General features: G+C 44.2%; 3 protein-coding genes across 5 annotated transcripts; 2 read left to right on the top strand and 1 right to left on the bottom strand.

Annotated features, from left to right (window-relative positions):
• Positions 1-1,028: 1,028 nt before the first annotated feature.
• On the bottom strand, positions 1,029-3,529 carry LOC125513362 (tobamovirus multiplication protein 2B). Of its 3 annotated transcripts, none has more exons than XM_048678463.1 (5): positions 3,327-3,529; positions 2,622-2,687; positions 2,478-2,542; positions 2,138-2,297; positions 1,029-1,387 (listed from the first exon to the last, which is right to left on the bottom strand). In XM_048678463.1, the coding sequence occupies exons 1-4, from the start codon at positions 3,444-3,446 to the stop codon at positions 2,165-2,167; spliced, it is 384 nt and encodes a 127-aa protein (XP_048534420.1). In that variant the 5' UTR covers positions 3,447-3,529; the 3' UTR covers positions 1,029-1,387; positions 2,138-2,164. The 3 variants fall into 3 exon arrangements, with proteins under 3 accessions (XP_048534420.1, XP_048534428.1, XP_048534436.1); XM_048678471.1 differs by having other exon boundaries at positions 1,029-1,384; XM_048678479.1 differs by lacking the exon at positions 2,622-2,687 and having other exon boundaries at positions 3,327-3,457.
• LOC125513354 (NADH dehydrogenase [ubiquinone] 1 alpha subcomplex assembly factor 3-like) lies at positions 3,515-7,343 on the top strand. The gene is made up of 6 exons (XM_048678453.1): positions 3,515-3,774; positions 3,868-3,939; positions 6,157-6,273; positions 6,430-6,464; positions 6,784-6,884; positions 7,002-7,343. The coding sequence occupies exons 1-6, from the start codon at positions 3,530-3,532 to the stop codon at positions 7,086-7,088; spliced, it is 657 nt and encodes a 218-aa protein (XP_048534410.1). The 5' UTR covers positions 3,515-3,529; the 3' UTR covers positions 7,089-7,343.
• Positions 7,344-9,599: 2,256 nt separating this feature from the next.
• On the top strand, positions 9,600-14,601 carry LOC125513345 (pyruvate kinase isozyme G, chloroplastic). Its single transcript, XM_048678442.1, has 12 exons — positions 9,600-9,906; positions 10,568-10,831; positions 10,907-11,072; positions 11,499-11,633; positions 11,717-11,827; positions 11,911-11,999; positions 12,908-12,970; positions 13,124-13,299; positions 13,449-13,551; positions 13,689-13,864; positions 14,031-14,139; positions 14,281-14,601. The coding sequence occupies exons 1-12, from the start codon at positions 9,718-9,720 to the stop codon at positions 14,392-14,394; spliced, it is 1,695 nt and encodes a 564-aa protein (XP_048534399.1). The 5' UTR covers positions 9,600-9,717; the 3' UTR covers positions 14,395-14,601.
• The last annotated feature ends 6,811 nt before the right edge of the window (positions 14,602-21,412 follow it).

Raw genomic sequence — 21,412 nt, 5'->3', positions numbered from 1 at the left:
ATAATCGAGGCACACAGAGACGACGATGTATCCCGAAGTTCACACCCTTGCGGATGCTAATCTTTGTTTGTTGCTGTGTGGAGGCACAATGCTCCCCAAAATGCCACTAGGGCCACCGTAATCTCCTCACGCCCTCGCACAATGCAAGATGTCGTCATTCCACTAAGGGACCCTTGAGCACGGTCACCGAACCCTTACAAATGGCAACCCCTGGAGGCGGTCACCGAAACCCTACTCCCGTCCTCCTCGGACAAAGGTAAGTAATTGTCGTCAGCCCCTTCAAAGAGGTAATCCTTCGTCCTAGGGGATTCCTGCGGGACTGTGTTGTTGCCCTGAGGAGGCTTGAAAATCCTCCTCTAGATTGTCGGCCTCATCAGCTACCGCACCGTTGTTGGTAGTGGTGTCTCTCTCGTGCCTTCACCGACGTCTTGACGGGTTCTTGGGAGTATCTACCATGTATACTCCCTCTGTCCGCTGAAGAATGTAAGTTCATATTTAAAATTTGTCCATAAAAGAGTATACTTCTATCTTCCCAATGCACTTTAAAGTATTTTCTCACACGGTAATCAAGACCAATAGCATTCTATACATAGTCTTATTAATTGCTACATGCACTTAGCTCATTGGGGGTTGGGTAATTAAAGAGGAGAGAGATGGTCGCTTGCAATTTCCCAATGCATTTTTTACTCCACTCTATAATTCGTCTTAAAATTTCTAGATGTACATTTTTCACCGGGAAGGAGTACATCATAAGTAGATGTTGCGGTCCACTTGCCGGTGTTGACCAACGGCGTAGTGGTTTCTGGAGGGCCGTCCACATCTTCATCCATGTCGGTAGCCTCCGCGTAGTCTAACACGCCGGTTAAATCATCGACTGTGGCGACTAGGTGGGTGGCGGGTGGGACGTACATTTCCCGATCGTCGGCTTTAAGTCTGATCTTGTCATAAACCGAGGTCTGACTGTCCGAGATTGATAAGCTCTGGATGCGATCGAGTATCTCGTTTAGCTGAGATAATTCCTCAGGGTATCAACATAATTTGCAGTAAGCATTATGACAGTGACAGCAGGCCCGTTACCTCGAGCCATTCAAACAACAGTGCACATAGATAATGGTTTCACAGTTCTACAGATCATCCAAACCACAGTGCACACAGATAATGGTTTCACAGTTCTACAGAACCCACACTAAAGGTCTAAAGTTTAAAAGAAGTATCCCTAAGCTCACTATGTAGATCTCATCGTCTCTGAAACACAACAAGGGCCCTTTGCACATTCCAGAGCCACCCGCCACCTGAGTCTTGTTAACTAGTACAATTCTTCAGTTACTACCTTGGTTCTCCAGCAGAAGTCAGCTAAGCCTAGGCTTTGGTGAGATGCCAAGATTTGCTATGAAATGGAAAAAAAATGAATCAGTTTGTTTAGATGAAGCAATCCCTCCGTTTGAATGAAAAAGAGATACAAAGGTTCCACATGCCAACAAAAAACAGTTTGCAAAAGAAAAATGAGTTCAGGGTATGTTTGAATTGCCACCAATGTCCACCCTACCGAATTTTTTGGTCATGGCCAAAACATTGGTCCTTGTTTGGATGATTGCCAACTTTTTGGCATGCCAATGCTCTTTCGCAACTCTAGTTCATTTTTCTAGCCAATGTTGGCCAACTCACAGGCATGCAAAACCTCAACCAAAATATTGGCTAACCACATTTTTGGTAGGGTAAACATGGGGAGCAAACAAGTAATCCTGAGATCTTTACTAGTTCCACATTCTGCAGTTACCATTAACCCCAAACGATTCTCAGACACAATTTCAGGCATGACGTTGTGCCTACTGCCTAGCACAGTAAAGAAATAGATGGTCCACATCCAATACAACAATATGCGATTTGAAGTAGAAAATTCTGAGTTTTAGTCAATCACCGAAACATGTCAAATGTAGTGACGAAGTGATGATTGACCAAGCAGCTTTCATGAATAACCCAAAGCTAGTGTTTAGTTTGCTTTCAATCACACTGAATTTTAAAATAAACACTAGCAAAGATTAGTTCAATTGGAGATAATTTGTTAACAAAAATCAATGCATTTATGCACCAAACAAACAAGAATAAGAGGTGGCCCAAAGAAGAAACACTAAACTACCTTTTCGCATAAGCCACAGTGAACACATCAGTCAACCCTGAGTTCTCCAGGCTCAGTATTCTTTTGATCTTTCTGTAATCGAGAGGCAGGCAAAATAGATTTGAGCTGGGTGGTCTCCATGTTTGACAACAGTTGTGTGACAGTCTTAATTTGAGATGCGCTGCATAGTTTAAAATATGATGTTACCACAGGTGACAAAGAGGAAAAGTACCTTCAACCATGCGGTAGAAATATGTAGAGAATAAATTATGGTTAAAGAAGCTCTTTGGAAAAGCTACAGGTGCTTTAGAATATTATTAGCAAGATGACTGTGTAAATGACATGAAGTTCGGGCAGTCACCTTTGCAAACTACTGTCCATAAAAGCATCCAAGGAAGAAATTACATTAGGTAGTTGTTGTAGCACCTAGAATATGTTAGGATACAAATGTCAATAGCTACATTACAGGGATATAATTTCACATCAATGCAAAATGACATTTTACTTGCTCTGTGTTCTTTGTAAGAGATGCTTTTGCCAAGAGATTCTTAGGGAGTTTAGCCAAGTGGACCTGTGACAAAAAGGACCCTGTGTTAGCACAATGATACAAAATATTTATTCTGGACACAGACCCCATAGTCAAAATTATACTGAGACTCCTGAATTCAGTGAACTAGCATATTTTGTAATTGTAGGCTTGTAACTTCGATATTTTGGGGGACAGAACATTATCGCAATCAGGGTGACTTCCACTAGCAATCTGATTGATTAAGCACCACGAGGTCTGGACAAGAATGAAAGCACACAAATAATCTAGAACTGTAATACCATGCTGCATCTGAACACTCCAGAGCAGTATTTTTGCAACTTTCTCAATGCCAATCAAAGCTCTCACTACTTGATAAATGTGGACAAAATGTTCAATGCGGTCTTGACACAAAATATTAGATTATAAGATGCAACAGATTAACTAGGAAGCAATCACAATGGCGTGGAAATTCATTCAAAACCTAACTGCAAGGAGGAACTACCACGTCTATCGCAAGATTCACACCCTTGGGGGCACCTGAATAAACAGTCTGCACGAATCAGCACCTACTTCCTGTCGAAATTCCCCAGACTTGACAAATTGTTGCTCTTGTATCACATCCAAACGGATGCGAAACAGCAAGAAACAGACAAGGAGAGAGGAAGAGAGGGGGAGGGAGACCTGGGCAGGGGAGGACTGCTCCATGAGCTGGAGAAGGTTGGAGGTGGACTGCACCGCCTGCCCTATCTGCTCCGCCACCGTCGCCTTCGCTCCTCCGCCGCCCCCCGCCGCCGCAGCCATCTCCTGGTCGTCGTCGTCGTCGCCGTCGCCGTCGCACAGCGCAGCCTCAGAATAATTCGAGGCCCAGCCCAGTCAACTGCAACATGGGCCACGTGGGCTGTCCATGTAAGGAGCCATTCGCAATTCGAAACATTCCAGAGGTGGTGGGTCGAAAACTCCCGAACCCCCTAGAACAGGACACGCCCCCACCGACCGGCGGCGAGGAAGAGGAGGAGGACATGGCGGCGGCGCGGGGGCAAAAGGCGCTGGCGACGCTGGTGAGGTCGCTGCGGAGCGATTCCATCTCCAACTCCAACGCTCCCAGGCTCAGGCACCTCCCGTCTCTCAGGTACGCATCGGCTTCCCCCTCCTTCGTAGGCGATGCTGGTGGATGACGCGTGCTGGATTTGATTTGACCGGGATGTGGATTTGGCTTGATCAGGAGGACCTTCTCGCTCTACGACCAGATCAACCTCATCGACACCGTCCCCGAAGACCAGCTCCGCTTCCAAACGTAACCTCTCCTTACATCCCCCCCGTTCCATTTCAATTGTTTTCAGCTTTTGCTGTGCGATAGCCAGATTGCCTTCTTCAAAATATATCCGTGGATATGTAGATTTGTGGAATGAGATTGACCATGATTGCGTTTTAAGCTCAATGTTTGATGTATGGTCGAAGAATCATCCTGGTAGTGGTAGATTAATCAATGTACTCTCTTCCCAAAATAACAGGTTACAAAATATCACTCAAATCCGTCAGTATCTGGAGGTTTAATTACTTACAAAATTATCTGAAGGGTCCTGTGGTTGATCAGTGCCCGGAAGTTTGGTTACAAACTGATGTTCTTCTCTTAAAACCAGATACTGCCCACAGGAGAGTGCTGTAGCCTGTAGATACTCTTGTTCTACCTACTAATCCTAGCTGTTTGTAGGATTAAACCAGACGAATGCTTTAGATACTTACGTTGATAATTCATATCAGGAATTTCAATGACATTTTCTAGCAGATGGAGTGAGACTGAAGAGGTTTTGATTAGAAGTGATCATCTTGATATAGGATGGTTAACTCATATTATTGCTTGCAAGTAAAGGGATGCAGCTGCCATTTTTCCTTTTTTCCCCTTTAGTTGCTAGGAATCTGAAAATGATGCTGTACTCACGTACTGCTATGAATAATTTCTGAGGATTGACCAGTAACTTCAACAAAAGTGAATCAATCTCCTTTTTTGCTGAATGAAGGGGAACACAACATGTTTGAGCGACTTTTTTTAGGCTGCGAACTGTCATTTTTGCCTCTCAAATTATTTTGGTTTTAGGAAGACCACTAGCCTATTATTTAGAAAGCCAAAAAGAAATTAGCTAGGTGTAAAAGTGGTTTCTTAGTTCTTATCCTGGGGGTGTTGGGGGCAGGTTGAATGATAAGGAAAACAAACAGAATTGCCGTTGGTAGCTGGAAGCCGCTATGCATGAAAAACATCTAGTGGTTTGGGCATTCAAAACCTCAGAGTTATTTACATGTATTGTTTTGGGGAACCATTATTTTAAACTTCTGATGCGTAAGGCTGTCACACGGTTGTTTTATTGTACCTGTTTTCCTTGTTAAGTTGCATAGTATGACTTAGCCTTGTACTGATCTTGTTTTTTTTCGACCGAAGGGGCCACACGGCCCTCATTTTCATTATGAAAATGGACTTGTTTACAGGGCAACAAACCAACCATTACATCACTGATCTAGAACCACACCAGGATGCTCCAGCGTAGCAAGCCTAATCATCACACCGCTGATATATATCACCACGTCAGGATGCTTCAATCTACCCAAAACTAGCCCAGAAAAGGCCTAGTGTCACACTACCTACAAAGGTATCAACAGAGTAAAGGACGACAACCAAATTAACATAAAGGCTTCGAGGCCAGCAAGCATTTCCAGCGGCTAGCTTCACAAGATCCTTCTCACATGCGGCGCCAAACCATGCCCACCTCTGAAGACATCACGAGTCACCCTCACGATCCGTCTAGACACCTGATGCAGCATGTTTTGTACCCCTCTTTTCTGCAGATTTTTCCAAGAGTCAATTAGGGAACAAACAAGAAAGATAATGCCAGTAGGATCTGTAGGCATGACACTTTGAAAACTGGATTTGTTCCTTGTTTTCCATATAGACCACAAGAGAGCAGCAGTACCCAATAAAACAACTACCCTATCTTTGCCAGTATAGCTAGACAACCAGTTCTGGCACAGGTCGAAAAAAGACATTGGAGCTCTCTGGTTCCCTAGAGCACATTCCACAATATTCCACAGGAACTTAGCTAAGGAACAAGAGAAAAATAAATGATTCACAGGTACTGATCTTGTTCTTAGATTCAATATAAAGCTGGGAGAGGTGCACCTGTTTCTTACTTTCTCTTATGAGAATCACTTTGCTCTACTGTCATGAGGGGTGGATAGTACAACACATAGTGGATTTTTTTAACATTCCCCTTTAGTTTGCTAACTTTGGTTCCTTTCCTGAGAATCATCATCTCAGTCTCGCTTATATACAATTGGCAAGAGTAACCAAGATTGTCAAAAATAGTGATTGGGGACACACTTGAATTTGCCATGACTTGGGGCTTAGATTTCTCTTGTTATGCTTTCAGTTGTGTGTAGTTCTGAAGAAAATTTCATTCTACTATCTCATTTAGTTATGTGGAACTTGTGTATTTGATCAGATGACTGAAATACTCTGCAGTTACGATGACACTGGATTCAAGATTAACAATGTAAAGTATGAAGGGAGCTTGCTGATAGTAGAAAACAAGATAATGACCTGGACACCCAAAACATTTGCGGATATAACTGCTGAAAGGTAAAGGTTTGCACAGTAATGTACTATCTGCTGTATATATGTCTTGAGCAATGACTCTATTAGACCATGTGATACCATTTGTTTGCAGTAGCGCTGTTGAATCTATTCCTGTTTGTTTGTTATTTACTGACAACTTATATTCCTTCAATAATGCAGTTTATCAATCTTCAAAATTGTGCACCCAATCCCAGGTATCTTGGCCAGCACCCTACAGTTATACATGACATTTTCTTATCATAATTTTATCGTGTCAGATGAGCATGGTTCCCAAGGGTGGCCATTTCATGTTTAGTAAAAATGAATATTGTTTACGCGTTCAAGATATTGCGGTCTGTTTTTTTTACTTCCGTGTTGTGGTTCAACATGTTGCTCTAGTAGTTTATCCAAGTTCATTGTTAAAAATTAACAATATTTCCTCAGGGCCCAGGGGTGGACAGTTCTGTTGTTTGTATTTCTGAACCAAATTAGCGTTACTTGGTTATTAACATCCAATATACCGTGTTTCTCCAGAGATTCTGATTCTTGGTTGCGGGAAATACGTCCAGCCAGTCAGTCCTGAGCTGCGCAAGTTCATTCGGTCAACTGGGATGAAACTGGAGGCCATCGATTCGGTAAAGTTCAAATGCATTTCCCCCCTCCAAGTACAACATAGCGTCTATGCTGAAAATCTCAATTCGAAACACAAACTTCGATACTGTGATACATAACGGCCCATATTTGTTTGGCAGAGGAATGCGGCTTCGACCTATAATATTCTGAATGAAGAGGGGAGGGCAGTGGCGGCCGCGGTTCTTCCGTTTGGAGTCGACTCTTAATCACTGTCAGCAGAGCGGTTTGTGTTCTCCTTGAAGTCCATAGAGCTGACATGAGACCTCTCTTGCACCTCGGCGTCGAAACCTGTAACGATCGGTGGCAAGTGTTGTTCCCCACTCCTTTTTCTGTTGTCCCTTGGGAAGCATCACCCTGGTTGTGAAGTGTGTTTTCTTGTGACCGCGAAAACAAAAACAAAAGCAGTCTACCTTGTGTACATCAGAATAATCTGCACGAGCCGAACGGTGTTTTCCGTATTAGCCAGGGTTTATTTATCGGTCTTGTCGGCCCTGGGATTCATCTGCCATGAGGCCAGATCGATGAACCGACGAACAAACGGCGTGTGCACTGATGTTTATACTTGTCCGGTATCTCCCATAACTATGGAAGGTTCGATTCACACAATACAGTAAATTGTGGTGGCGCAGAACGATTTTGCGCCGGTAAATCAGAAGGAGAAAAATTGGCGTGCGTGTTCTCAGGCGTGAGAGGCACGCTGCCGACTTGGGCAGGCAGTTGAGATCTCACGCCGAAACTCGGGGAGCCATACGCCAGGACTCGAGAGGCTGAGATATATCCTGCTTCCTTTTTTTGTTTGAACAAAGTAGCGAGATATAGCTCGCTGGCTACGCCACACACGGTGGTGGTGATGGAGGCAGGAAAGGGAGATGGATGTTTGTCATCGTTTTCTCCGTCCACATCGCCTCGACGGGAACGTTTACTCGCATAGCCTAGCTCCGCACGCAGGGCAGGGCAGGCGCGACGAGCTCCGGCCAACTTGCCCTTGTTTTCTTTTGGAGGAAAAACTCGCTCCAGCCAGTTTGTTCTTGTCTGCATCGTCCGACACATTGCCGTCTCCGCGCGGCCCGAGAAGTCCCCAACCGCCCATCCCCCCAAACAGGATCCGCCTCGCGTGGCATATTCCTCTCCGCGCACGCGGCCGTTCTGATTGCACCGGCCAGTGGGCCCAATCAGTACGCATCGGAGGACGTTGGTACGGGCTGGGTTCGGATCTGCGGACCATGCCACCTATGGGAGGACGCATATACTACAATTGTAATTATTTTCGTATTTTGCGGGAACACGCAGGACATGTGGTTGAGATGGTTAGATGGACAGTGGTATCCCAGTCCATCAGGATTCAAATCCCGGTGCTCGCATTTATCTTGTATTTATTTCAAGATTTCCGGCGATACATTTTCAGTGAGAGGAGACGTATCGACGTTGAATAACTACCTCACATACTGTAGTTAACTGTTGGAACCACTAGATAGAGAAAAAAAGAAAAAAGAAAAGAAAAAACATTCAGCAACAAAAAAGAGTTTAGCGATGTACTAATTAATATTAAAAATCAATAGGTCATAATAATGAAGTAATGATTTGTTTTTGGCACATGAATAATTATTTACTTTGTTGTATTGAGCGGAGGAGATTTCCTATACAGAAAAGAATCACTAACATATGCAAACTTCTAATGCAAAAGGTATATATTGAAACCTCTGAGGGATGCTGTTGCATTCTATCGCTCTAGTATTCTCCCACAAAAGGTTGAGTCGGGGTGGCATGCGATGGGAGAGAGAGTAGGGCATGCGCAGGTTCGGCCCTGGCGGCGCGAGCACGAGGATACAGTGTGAAAGTTTTTCTAGCTGAGCGTGGGCAGTTTTGGAGGAGGATGTACGTGGTGGAAGGAGTGGAAGGTGTGCGGCGGCGTTATATTTGGCTAATGTGTTTTCCCAATTACATGATATATGGTGTCATGATTTATTTCTTAATGAAAGTGTAATTAAGATGAAATGATTCCTATTTTAGTGTTCTGATGATTATATGTGACGTGATGCTTTGTATCCTAATGAAGGTATACTTAAGGTGCAATAATTCCTATTTAAGATATTACGGAGATGGTTAAAATTAATTAGTAAATATGTGAATTTGATGTGATACAACATTGGGACAATCTGGTCAATTGATGAATGATGGGATATGTGGTTGAGATCTAATATTTCTGCCTCAACTTGTTTGTTTAATAGTAGTGGAGATGAGTCACAACTTCTTGCATTTAATGGTTCAGATTCAACGTTCAGCTCATTCAGCTTGTGAGATACAGGAATTTATGCTCGCCCTCATGAGCAGCTTTATTTTGGTCAGGCTGGTGGCCGCGCCGCTGACTGTAACCATGTTTCCTGACGAGCAATAAAATGAGCAAGGAAAAAATAACCACGTGTGAGGTGCACTTGACTTGACTTGTGTGCAATGTTGCGTGTGCGTGTACAAAATAGACGCTTGGCAACAAGCAGCCCACCATTTCGCTGCCCCCAGCGGGTCCCGCACGAAACTGGCTCGTGCCAGGCAGGCACGCTGGTCTCCGGGTCTCTTGGGCGCTGGAACCTTTTCTTGGGCGTTGGAACCGAGGCGACGACGAGCGGAGGCGCATCGGATGGACCGCGCCGCCTGGCTCCGGGGCCTCCGGAGGCCCCCCACAACCACCAGTCGGCGTATAAAGGCCCGGCCCACGGAGGGAACGGGCGGTGCTCCCCTCCTCGCAGCTCCTCCCAACATTAACCCTCCCTCTCTCCACGACCACCAGCTCCTCCCTATTCCCGTCTCTAGCGCGAACCGCGGGGCGTCCTCCAAGCAATGGCGGCGGCGGCGGAGATGGTGCGCGGGTTCGCCGCGACGGCGCGCGTGGCCAGGCCGGCCGCGGCGGTGGCGGCGCCCCCGCAGCCCAGGCGGGCGGTCGCCGCGCGGGTGCTGCGGACCTCCGCCTCTGAGAAGGTGGCGGCGGATCTCTCCGTCGCCGGGACCAACGGCTCCCTCTCCGCTCTGGTGAGCGTCCGACGGCTCTCCCCGTCCCTGCTGCGCGCGTTCTTCTTGCTTCCCTAGTACTGCTCCACCATGTGCGCCGAGTAGAGACTTGCCTTATGCTCTCGGTGTTCGATGCGGGCCGCTCGAGCCAGCGGCTGGCCTGGTCGCTCCGCGCTCTTGCAGTGTTCGGCGATTTTGATTCCGAGCACCGCGGTTGGGTTCGCCGTTTCCTGTCTTGCTGGGATTTGTTTGTTTGTGCTTATTATATAGCGTCGTCCTTGCCGCGCACTTCGTTAGTGACCGATGGTTTGATCCCGAGCGCAGTGCTTGAGACTCCGACGTGATCTGTTCCAGCTTGCGATAGCCTCGCCCCGTCACCCGTATAGGGCTTTTGATCTGCTCATCTCTACCACATTACATTCGGGGAACTGCAAGCTCCTTTTATATTGCTCTGATCTTACTACAAAAAAAAACCGGTCCGAACTTGAAAAATGGCTGGCTGATGATTATTGGAGGCAATTCATCCTCTATGGCAGCTCTTGAGCAATTTCTGGATTGTTTAGCTAACAACCCATTTGTTTCCCTGCTACTTTTGCTTTGCAATATGCTAAACGCGATGAGAGATTTAGCCATTCCAAACATGTGGTTCATTCGGTGACTGATTTATCTTGTTTGCATGCAGAGCAATACTGATGTCAGTACTGACGCCACCTCACAAGCAGTGGATGTGAGTCCCCGGAGGAAGACAAAGATAGTCTGCACCATAGGCCCCTCGACCAACACTCGTGAGATGATATGGAAGCTTGCAGAGACTGGAATGAATGTTGCGCGTATGAATATGTCCCATGGTGACCACCAGTCACACCAAAAAGTGATTGATTTGGTCAAGGAGTACAACGCAGAGAACACTGATGGCAACACTATCGCTATTATGCTGGACACAAAGGTATGTCACGACTGAATTCATTAAATTAAATGCAGCAGTCAAATGCGGCAAGATGATTAAGGTTCAGCGATGCAGGGTCCGGAAGTGCGAAGTGGGGATCTTCCTGAGCCAATCATGCTTGCAGAAGGTCAAGAGTTCAATTTCACGATTAAAAGAGGGGTGAGCACCGAAGACACTGTCAGTGTGAATTACGATGACTTCATAAGCGATGTTGAAGCTGGTGACATACTGTTGGTGGATGGTGAGGACTGGCCTGTCACCATTTAGCTAATAATTTCATGTCGATGATTAAATTCTCTTTAAAGCAAGTGCATGCCCTCATATTTTCTCTACAACTGTTCCTGGTTAAAACTCCAATCCCGCTATTTCATAATATTAGCAGTTTCAAATTTTGTGCCACTCAAATATTTTTTAGGTTTTGAGCATCAATATAGAAATAATTATCGGCATAGGGAGCAACATATTCTTTTAGAAAATTATGGTCAATGTGTTGCTTTCTAGAGTGTGGTTGTGTCTTAGACTACTCATATTGTGAATGAGAGGGAGTTTTACTGTTCATTCTATCAGATTATTTGGCTGTCCTTCAAAATCAAATTGTCTTGTTTGCAGGTAAACAATACAGAACGTTGGAGTTACTAATCCTTCATTGCATTGTTTGTGTTAACAGGAGGAATGATGTCGCTTGCTGTGAAGTTGAAAACAGCTGACACAGTCAAGTGTGTAGTAGTCGATGGTGGGGAGTTGAAATCAAGGCGCCACCTTAATGTGCGCGGAAAGAGCGCAACTCTGCCATCTATAACAGGTTAATTGGTTTCTTCCTTAACATTTTCAATTGTCTCAGAGGTGTGCACAGAATCCTGACATGACATGCTTCTGCCCCAACAGAGAAGGATTGGGAAGATATCAAGTTTGGCGTCGAAAATGGTGTTGATTTCTATGCTGTTTCGTTTGTGAAGGATGCCAAAGTTATTCATGAACTCAAGGCTTACCTGAAAAGTAATGTTCTCTATCATCTTTGGAAGTCCTGGATATCTATATTGGGAGCTTACTCAATATTTTCTTTGCTCTTTCATACCCAGGTGCTAATGCGGATATACATGTTATTCCAAAAATTGAGAGTGCTGATTCAATCCCAAACCTCCAGTCCATTATTGCTGCTTCAGATGGGGTAAGGCCTTGAATGTATCAGTTCATTCATGTCAAAACAAATAGCAACTCCTTCCCACATGTAAATTTCCTTAGATAGCTGTCATGAGTGAGTAGTGGATCATGTTTATTGAAACTTCAAACACATCATTCTTATATGGCGTATGAATTCCATTGGTCTATTTAAGTCTAGATTTATCCTGCACATGCTGCATGCAGGTCTTATGTTTGAGATAACGAAAAAAATATATATATATTGCAACCTTAGTGGACTAATTTATCATTGTTACAAATATCGGCTGATTTAACTGCAGTTAACTGCTGTTCGACCCCCCTCCGATACAAGAAAGGCCTATTCGGCCCATTAACTGGGAGGCCCAGTTAATCGGTCTGACAAGCTGATTTATCGGTTGTCAGGCTGAATTATTGGCTGTGCCGATTAACTGAGATATTTTGGCCCAGAACTACTCTCCTATGCCAAGAACAGAAGCACAACTCGTGTTGTTCTGTTAATGCTGATGTACTGCTGCTGCTGTGCTGTTCTCTTATGTTTCTAGATAGTACTGTTACTGTGCTGCTCTCATTTGATGTTATATAGTGACGTACAATTACTGTTGCTGTGTTGTTGTTGTTTCTGCTCTTCTATGTTGATCTATATATCATCAGAACATCAAGGTAACACTCTTGTTGCTATGTAGCCTAGGATTGCATATTTAGACATTCAGTACAATGTATGTTGCTATGTAGCCTCGGATATATAGATATGGCCCTAGTTAACCTACCGATAAATGGGTTACCGATATATTCAGTTAAATGGCCGATTCACCGATTAATCCCTTATCAGCCCCGACTGATATGGTACCAGTTACTGATATCCTGAACAGTGTAATTTATTACTGCTAAATACTGAACTTCTTGAAATGTTCATAGGCAATGGTGGCTCGTGGAGATCTTGGTGCTGAACTTCCAATTGAGGAAGTTCCTTTACTACAGGTGAGACTAAAAAAACCACTGCATTTACCAGAGCATGTCTATATAAATTTTGGAGTAAAGAAAAAGATTCATCCTTCTGTACTTTTTCTTAATATACCTAAAATGCAACGAAGCATCAGTTGCATTTAAACTGCAACTATTTTACCTTTACAGGAGGAGATTATCAGAACATGCCGAAGCATGCAGAAACCAGTAATTGTTGCAACAAATATGTTAGAAAGCATGATAGATCATCCAACTCCAACAAGGGCTGAAGTCTCTGATATAGCCATTGCTGTTCGGGAAGCTGCTGATGCCATTATGCTATCTGGTGAAACTGCCCACGGGAAGTAAGTTTTAACCTGTCATAGCTTTTAAATCCCTTTTATTTATTGTGTATATCAATTAAGCAATCACAGAGGCATTTCTAGAGGGTACAGATCTACATTGGTCTATAACATTGCATTGGACTTACATCTGTGCTTTTTCATGTGCTTAGGTACCCATTGAAGGCAGTAAAGGTGATGCACACTGTGGCACTTAGAACAGAATCCAGCCTATACGACCCAGCTAAAGCTCCCAGTCTTGTTGCACGTCCAAAGGTATGATCGCTTTTTTCCAGCTGCTGCACTTTCAACCCACTATGCGGTGCCTTCTGCTCTATTTGATGTTCACTACTTAGACTAACCATCTTATACCTTTTGTTTTAACCCATGTTTTCTCATGATTATTCTTGTAGGCGCTGCTCAACGATGACTTCTGCAAAAGCCAATTAAGTAAAATGTTCGGATCTCATGCTACAATGATGGCGAACACCCTTCGTACACCGATCATTGTGTTTACACGTGTGGGCTCCATGGCTGTCCTTCTGAGCCACTACCGTCCCTCGTCCACCGTATATGCATTCACTAATGAGTATGTTCTTTTGTGGTTTTTAACCATGCTGCTTTCCTCTTGTGAAATCTACTATGGGAGTGGGTTTTGCATTGATCTGTGATACCTAGCATCCACTCAAATAAATGATCAGAATGGGAAATAGATGCTCTGGAGTATTGATGATGTCATTCCACTGTTGTTGCAGAGTACGAGTGAAGCAACGGCTGGCACTCTATCAGGGCGTGGTTCCTATTCTCATGGAGTTCTCAGATGACGCGGAAGAGACTTTCTCAAGAGCAATTACCAGCTTGCTGGTAAGTCCATGTGCTTCACAAAGTCAAACCTTTTATCATCATTCTGACAATATAAACATGCTGGTTTGTCATGAAGTTTCGCTCCCCAAAGTCCCCAAGTTTCTTTCTGATCAATCATGGGTTTCTTGGACATTTTGACAGGATGCGAAATACATGAATGAAGGGGACTATGTCACCCTGGTTCAGAGCGGGTCGCAGTCGATCTGGAGAGAGGAATCTACCCACCACATACAAGTGAGGAAAGTCCAATGCTGATGCAGAACATGCACGCCGGTCTCCCCCCTTATCACGAGAGGAAAGTTTTGATGACGCATCCAAGCATGTTACTATTCTACTGTGTCGTGTTATGACTACATCCGAGTAATTCTTTTATGGAGAACGTTGCTATGTCGGAGCTGTAGCTCACGCTGAATTTACTTGTAAACACTGAATTTTTTAATGCAATATTCATTCTTATTGGCATGGTTTGACATTGGGCATGTCTTGTGATTTTTGGCGTTAGCAGTTGAAAAGAAGGCAACAAAGTAGTAGATTTGGACTATCAAGATACTACTAGTGACATGTGTTCTGTTTTTTCTTGCTGCATGGATTCAGCTTAAGGTTCATTTGGAGTTGGCTTCTCACCGAGACAAATGCCCATTGTTGGAACCAGTTATCATTGGGCGGACTATCATGATGCTAATTGAAATAATGTTGTTGTGTAGTAAATGCTTTGTGTTCTTGTGCAATTTAGTACTCCCTCTGTCTAGGTTTGTAAGCCATCTTACGAAAATCAAATAGTCCCAAAACACATAGGCATGGTGCATTAACTCTCACGTTGTTTTTTGTTTTTTTGACATAAATAAAGGAATCAACCAATAAGAGATATGAGGCGTGTATGCTTTTAATGACTTGAGACTACCAAATATGACATGTAGTGATCAGTTCGTTGCATGCAATGGTATTAATTAGCAAATAAACATTAAGTTTTTTTGTTTCTCTCTCCACCTTGGTTGCGGTGCACAACCTAAGGTGGTGTTTGGTTCTCTAGTCCTAGGACTTTTTCTAGTCCCAATTAAAAAGTATTTCCCTGTTTGTTTTTCAAGACTAAAAAGTCCCTATTCCCTTCCTAGAGGTTATTAAATGACCATGTTGCCCTTAGTATATAGAAAAATAACAATCAAACAACACCATGGGGTGGCGGGCCAATGGGTGCATGGAGGGGCATTGTTGGAAAAGTCCCAAAAAGTCCCAAAAAGACTCTCCTTAAGAGTCTTCTTCATTTAGTCTCAAATACCTAGTTTAGTCCCTAAAAAGTCCCTCCCGTTTGGTAAAAAAGTCTCTAAGAGGGACTTTTTCTAGTCCGTACACAAAAAAGTCCCTGAAAACAAACACCCCCTTAGACTAGTCACAATGGGTAGTAACATAGAGTAGGAGAAGTGCATGGATGAACCCGGGTATATATGAACCCACTTTGAAAAACACATTTCTAAATTCTAAAAAAATTTGGAAAAAAATTGCACGGGTACGTCTTCATGTTCTATGTGCGTGCATAAAGTTTCACGAAAAAATAACTTTTTTTGTGGCCTGTGCAAAAAGACAAAAAATCATGTTGTGAAACACTATTTAGAAGCACCGAAATTTGTCTTTTTTGCGGAGGCAAAACAAAAAGACATTTTTTCATAAAACTTTGTGGCGCGTACACACATTTGCGAACATGTATGCGTGATATTTTCTTTTGATTTTTTGACATTTTAAAACATGCTTAAAATGCATTTTATGAAAAGTGGGTGCATATGCCCATGTGTTCAGATGGTGCCCTCTCCATAGAGTAGTAACTATAGTGGGGAGTAACATATGTATGGTAACATGCAACACCTTATTTATTAGCCTATAGACTTATCTTGCCTTGATGTGTGATGTTACTCATACTAGTAGTAACTAGCTATGTTACCATATGTCTCTCTTTCTTTATTTATTGCTTGTCACATCATTTATTTTATCTAGATATATGTAATGTTACTACCTATGTTACTTCCATTGTGGATAGTCTTATTCACCTAGACGGAGGAAGTATTAAAATGGGTCGGACCATGTTGCCCAATAGGGCATGAGGCCACTTAGTATTGGACCATTTGGTCGGCTCCATGTCCGAGGGGCTGGCTAGGAACCTTATGCCTTTCAGAGGGGTATTGTGATTCTCAGATAGAAGTTCAGTCCTAAATTAGCCAAAACCTAGGGGTCTTGAATCTCCAGTTGAAGATTTTGTGAGCCAACCCATTCCCATCCGGAGTGCTGGGTGTGCGTGTTCGGAAATGACCTTTAATTACTTCCCTAGTCAGGTTTATTATCTCTATTCATATTTTGAGTCAAAATTTAATCATGCATCTAATGTAATACACATAACTTCTAATTTGCAAGTACACTCTCAGCGTGTTTGGTTGTTTAAGGGAAAACAAATAGGAATTTATAAGAGGCAGTTAGTTGAGGGAATTTTGACTTGGGAAGTGGTTTATTAGTCCCATGCCCATGTTTGGTATGGGTGGAGTGAATTGCAAGAAACCACCACATTTGGGGCTTATCTTGCAGAAAACAATGTGGTCGCTAATCATTTGCAAAAGCCACCGCGGATTCAGTAACAGTTTTGCAGATTGCACTGAACATGTCATTTGGCTCGGTTGAGGGCGTTTCCGACATGTGGGGCCCAATATGCGTGACATGGCGTAACGGACGCGCTGACGGCGCCGTTTGAGCGTACATCTTGTCGAGCCGGACCGACCGACCGACGGCGCCCGACCAGACCAGATCTGCTCCGTCCTCTCCCTCCAGCTCCAATCCATGGCGACGATGAAACCTAGTGGCGTGGACGGCGGCGGGGGAGTTGCTGCCGGTGGGGATGCTCCGGGCGGCGGTGCTGGAGATCCACCGGAGTTCTGCGGGAGCTCCAATCCGTCGAGCGCGCTGCCTCTTCCCCAACCGCCGTCGCCGCCAAAGTCGTTGGAATACGCGGCGGCTACTGCGTTCGCCCAGGCGGTGAAGGCCAATCCGACGGGCAGCCACCATTTTGCCTCCTCCTTCGGCGGTGTGGAGTAAGTCATCCTCCTCCTCCTTTGTCATTTCCCTGATTGGTATTCTAGGGTTAGGGTTGTAGTGTTAGGGTTCTATGGTTGGTGTTCTTGGGTAGTTGTAGTACGGCTAAGGTTGTAGTGTTAGGGTTCTAGCATTAGGGTTAGTGTTAGCTGTTAACTGAATTTTCAGTAAACTGTTAACTGTGTACTGAAATTATTGAACACTGTATATTGTTAACTGAATTTTATGAAGACTGTTAAGTGGATTTTAACACTGTTAAATGAATTTCTGTTGCCAACAATTTTAACTCTGTTAACTGAATATTGTGAACACTGTTAACTGTTAACTGAATTTATTGATAAATGTATGCTGTTAACTGAATTTTGTTTACACTGTTAACTGGATTTTAACACTCTAAACTGAATTTTTGTTGCCACCAATGAGACCTCTTAACAATAATTGTGAACACTGTTAAATGCATTTTATCTGAATTTGTAGCTTGGATGATGAAGAATGGGAAGTGAGGTTCCATTTCCTAGACATAGATAACTTGGAAAGAACAATCTGTTTATCAGACATAACCTTCTGGAATCTCATTGCCCTAATAGAGGTAGAAGGCTATAGTTCAAGGGATTTTATGTATTATGTTAGAGATCCAGGAGCTGGGGTGTCAGGAATGGAAGAATTAACTGATGATGACAAGGTGGAAGAAATGTTGGATCACATAGCTAGTAAAGGAAAGAATGTTGTTAACATTACAGTTATGAGAAGTGATGCACCTAGACCAGTTGATTTGAACATTGGTCATGCTTGTGAAGAGCAGGTTCCTTTGTCAGAAATAGGTGTACTAGTTGTCTATGAGGTAGACAATTCAGGAGTTCTTTTCCCCAGTCCAGTGAAACCCCAACCACAACCAGTCCAAGTAATGAACACACAGGAGAGCTCTTGTTTGTTGAAGCAAAAGGGCCCAAGTGAACCTGAGTTTGCTTTGGACAATGGTAATGAGAGGCATGAGTATTTCATGGAGACAGAGCAAGAGCAAGAGCACATTGAGCAGATGATGGAGCAGAAAAGAAATGAAGAAATTCAGAGGTATAGGAGTAATATGATACAAAGAGAGAAGTACAAGGCAGCAAAAAGAAAACTCCCACAGCTGCTTACTGAGGAGTTCACTGTTAGTGAAAGTGAGGATGAAGATCTTGAAGATGAGGACATATTGGCTAGGTTGGAGGCAATGAAGAGGAATAGGGATGATCCACTACATCACTTTGAAGGAGACACTGATGTAGAAGAGCTATATGGGCCAGATAAGGAGGAGGAGAATGAAGGAAGAGATGAAGAGGAAGGACAAGAGGAGCCACTAGATGAGGGCTTGAGAGGAGGAAGTAGTGTAGGAGGAAGCAGCAGCACAGGAGGAAGTAAGAGGAGGGGGAAGGGGCCAACAACAAGATCCCATGCAAGTTTGGATCAAATCATAGAGCAAGACTGGGCACCTTCATCTGATGAGGAGAGCAACCCAGGTGACTTAAGTCAGGAAGAGAATGATTGTGCTCAGCTTCCACCATTTAAGCTACCAAATGGTAGGAAGAGCAGGGCCAAAAAGAATAAAGTTAGGGTTTGGTATGATGAGGAGAGGGAAAACCCACAAGAACAATTTGTCAAGCAACTTTGTTTCCTAGATGTCCAGCAGTTCAAGAGGGTGTTGGGGAACGTTGCAGAAAACAAAAAAATTTCCTACGGTTTCACCAAGATCCATCTAGGAGTTCATCTAGCAACGAGTGATTAGATGAATCTACGTACCTTGTAGATCGCGAGCGGAAGCGTTCAAAGAACGGGGATGAGGGAGTCGTACTCGACGTGATTCGAATCACCGAAGATCCTAGCACCGAACGGACGGCACCTCCGCGTTCAACACACGTACGGAACAGCCACGTCTCCTCCTTCTTGATCCAGCAAGGGGGAAGGAGAGGTTGAGGGAGATGGATCCAGCAACAGCACGACGGCGTGGTGGTGATGGAGCTGCAGTACTCCGGCAGGGCTTCGCCAAGCACTATGGAGGAGGAGGAGGTGTTGGAGAGGGAGAGGGAGACACCAAAGGCATGGGGTAAGAAGTCCTCCATCTCCCCACTATATATAGGAGAGCCAAGGGGGGGGGGCGCCGGCCCTAGGAGATCTAATCTCCTAGGGTGGTGCGGCCAAGGGGAGGAATCCCTCCTCCCCAAGGCACCTAGGAGGTGCCTTCCCCTCCTAGGACTCTTCCCCCTTGAAACCCTAGGCGCATGGGCCTCTTGGGGCTGGTGCCCTTGGCCCATGTGGGCCAAGGCGTACCCCCTACAGCCCATGTGGCCCCCCAGGACAGGTGGCCCCACCCGGTGGACCCCCGGGACCCTTCCGGTGGTCCCGGTACAATACCGATGACCCTGAAACTTGTCCCGATGGCCGAAACAGGACTTCCCATATATAAATCTTTACCTCCGGACCATTCCGGAACTCCTCATGAGGTCCGGGATCTCATCCGGGACTCCGAACAACATTCGGGTTACTGCATATACATATCCCTACAACCCTAGCGTCACTGAACCTTAAGTGTGTAGACCCTACGGGTTCGGGAGACATGTAGACATGACCGAGATCGCTCTCCGGTCAATAACCAACAGCGGGATCTGGATACCCATGTTGGCTCCCACATGCTCCTCGATGATCTCATCGGATGAACCACGATGTCGAGGATTCAAGCAACCCCGTATACAATTCCCTTTGTCAATCGGTATGTTACTTGCCCGAGATTCGATCGTCGGTATCCCAATACCTCGTTCAATCTCGTTACCGGCAAGTCACTTTACTTGTACCGTAATGCATGATCCCGTGACCAGACACTTGGTCACTTTGAGCTCATTATGATGATGCATTACCGAGTGGGCCCAGTGATACCTCTCCGTCATACGGAGTGACAAATCCCAGTCTTGATCCGTGTCAACCCAACAGACACTTTCGGAGATACCCGTAGTATACCTTTATAGTCACCCAGTTACGTTGTGACATTTGGCACACCCAAAGCACTCCTACGGTATCCGGGAGTTACAGGATCTCATGGTCTAAGGAAAAGATACTTGACATTGGAAAACTCTAGCAAACGAACTATACGATCTTATGCTATGTTTAGGATTGGGTCTTGTCCATCACATCATTCTCCTAATGATGTGATCTCATTATCAATGACATCCAATGTCCATAGTCAGGAAACCATGACTATCTGTTGATCAACGAGCTAGTCAACTAGAGGCTTACTAGGGACATGTTGGTGTCTATTATTCACACATGTATTACGATTTCCGGATAATACAATTATAGCATGGATAAAGACAATTATCATGAACAAGGAAATATAATAATAATGCTTTTATTATTGCCTCTAGGGCATATTTCCAACAGAGGGCACTCCTTACATTTCACATCTCACAAAACAGGAACTACTCATTTCATAGGAATTGCTCAGATAGAGTTATTGTAGTTTGCAGTACAGATGAGTGTCCTTTTTTCATTCCTGCTTCCAAAATTGCACATGAGAAGACATTTTGCATGAAGAAAATGAACTTGTACCACAACTGTCCTGCTGTTGGAGAGAGCACCAAAGTCATTGCAAGATGGTTGGCACATAAGTGTGAGCAACAGTTAAGGTCTGACATAAACACACCAGTCCAGGCAATAATTGACAATTTGAAGAAAAAACATGGAATTGAAGTGTCCATTCACATGGCCTACAGGGCAAGGAAAGCAGCTAAGGAAGTTGTCCAAGGAGATCAGAGGGCACAATACACTAGGATAAGGGATTACCTCCAAGCTGTGTTGGATACCAATCCTGGAAGTAGATGCATTGTGACAACAAAGCATTTAAAGCTTCATCCTAGCAAAAACCCTAGATTTCATGGCTTGTTCATGTGCCTCAATGCTTGCAAAGAGGGATTCCTAAATGGTTGCAGACCCTTCATAGGTACTTGCATAATTATTTTCCCAACATATTTGCCATTGCTTTTGTTTATGTTTGGTGCTAATGTGTTATGTTTGGTTGTAGGTGTTGATGGTTGCTTTGTTGAGTTGACAACAGGGCAACAAATATTGGCTGCAACTGGAAGAGATGGTAATAACAACATCTTTCCCATTGCATTTGCTATTGTTGACAAGGAGGACACTGCCAGCTGGTCCTGGTTTCTAACCCAGCTCAAGT

Source organism: Triticum urartu, chromosome 1 (assembly GCF_003073215.2).
Source record: "Triticum urartu cultivar G1812 chromosome 1, Tu2.1, whole genome shotgun sequence".
NCBI classification, from domain to species: domain Eukaryota; kingdom Viridiplantae; phylum Streptophyta; class Magnoliopsida; order Poales; family Poaceae; genus Triticum; species Triticum urartu.
Note: the sequence above shows the minus strand (reverse complement) of the source record. Positions and strands in the feature narration are given on the sequence as shown.

Excerpts from the sequence above, each read along its gene's own strand:
- LOC125513345 (XM_048678442.1), top strand. The coding sequence starts at position 9,718 with ATGGCGGCGGCGGCGGAGATGGTGCGCGGGTTCGCCGCGACGGCGCGC. Across the intron at positions 9,907-10,567 it reads ACGGCTCCCTCTCCGCTCTG|AGCAATACTGATGTCAGTAC; the intron begins GTGAGCGTCCGA and ends GTTTGCATGCAG. Across the intron at positions 13,865-14,030 it reads GTATATGCATTCACTAATGA|AGTACGAGTGAAGCAACGGC; the intron begins GTATGTTCTTTT and ends CTGTTGTTGCAG.
- LOC125513354 (XM_048678453.1), top strand. The coding sequence starts at position 3,530 with ATGGGCCACGTGGGCTGTCCATGTAAGGAGCCATTCGCAATTCGAAAC. Across the intron at positions 3,775-3,867 it reads AGGCACCTCCCGTCTCTCAG|GAGGACCTTCTCGCTCTACG; the intron begins GTACGCATCGGC and ends TGGCTTGATCAG. Across the intron at positions 6,274-6,429 it reads GCGGATATAACTGCTGAAAG|TTTATCAATCTTCAAAATTG; the intron begins GTAAAGGTTTGC and ends TCAATAATGCAG.
- LOC125513362 (XM_048678463.1), bottom strand. The coding sequence starts at position 3,446 with ATGGCTGCGGCGGCGGGGGGCGGCGGAGGAGCGAAGGCGACGGTGGCG. Across the intron at positions 2,688-3,326 it reads AGCAGTCCTCCCCTGCCCAG|GTCCACTTGGCTAAACTCCC; the intron begins GTCTCCCTCCCC and ends TTTTTGTCACAG. Across the intron at positions 2,543-2,621 it reads TTACAAAGAACACAGAGCAA|GTGCTACAACAACTACCTAA; the intron begins GTAAAATGTCAT and ends AACATATTCTAG.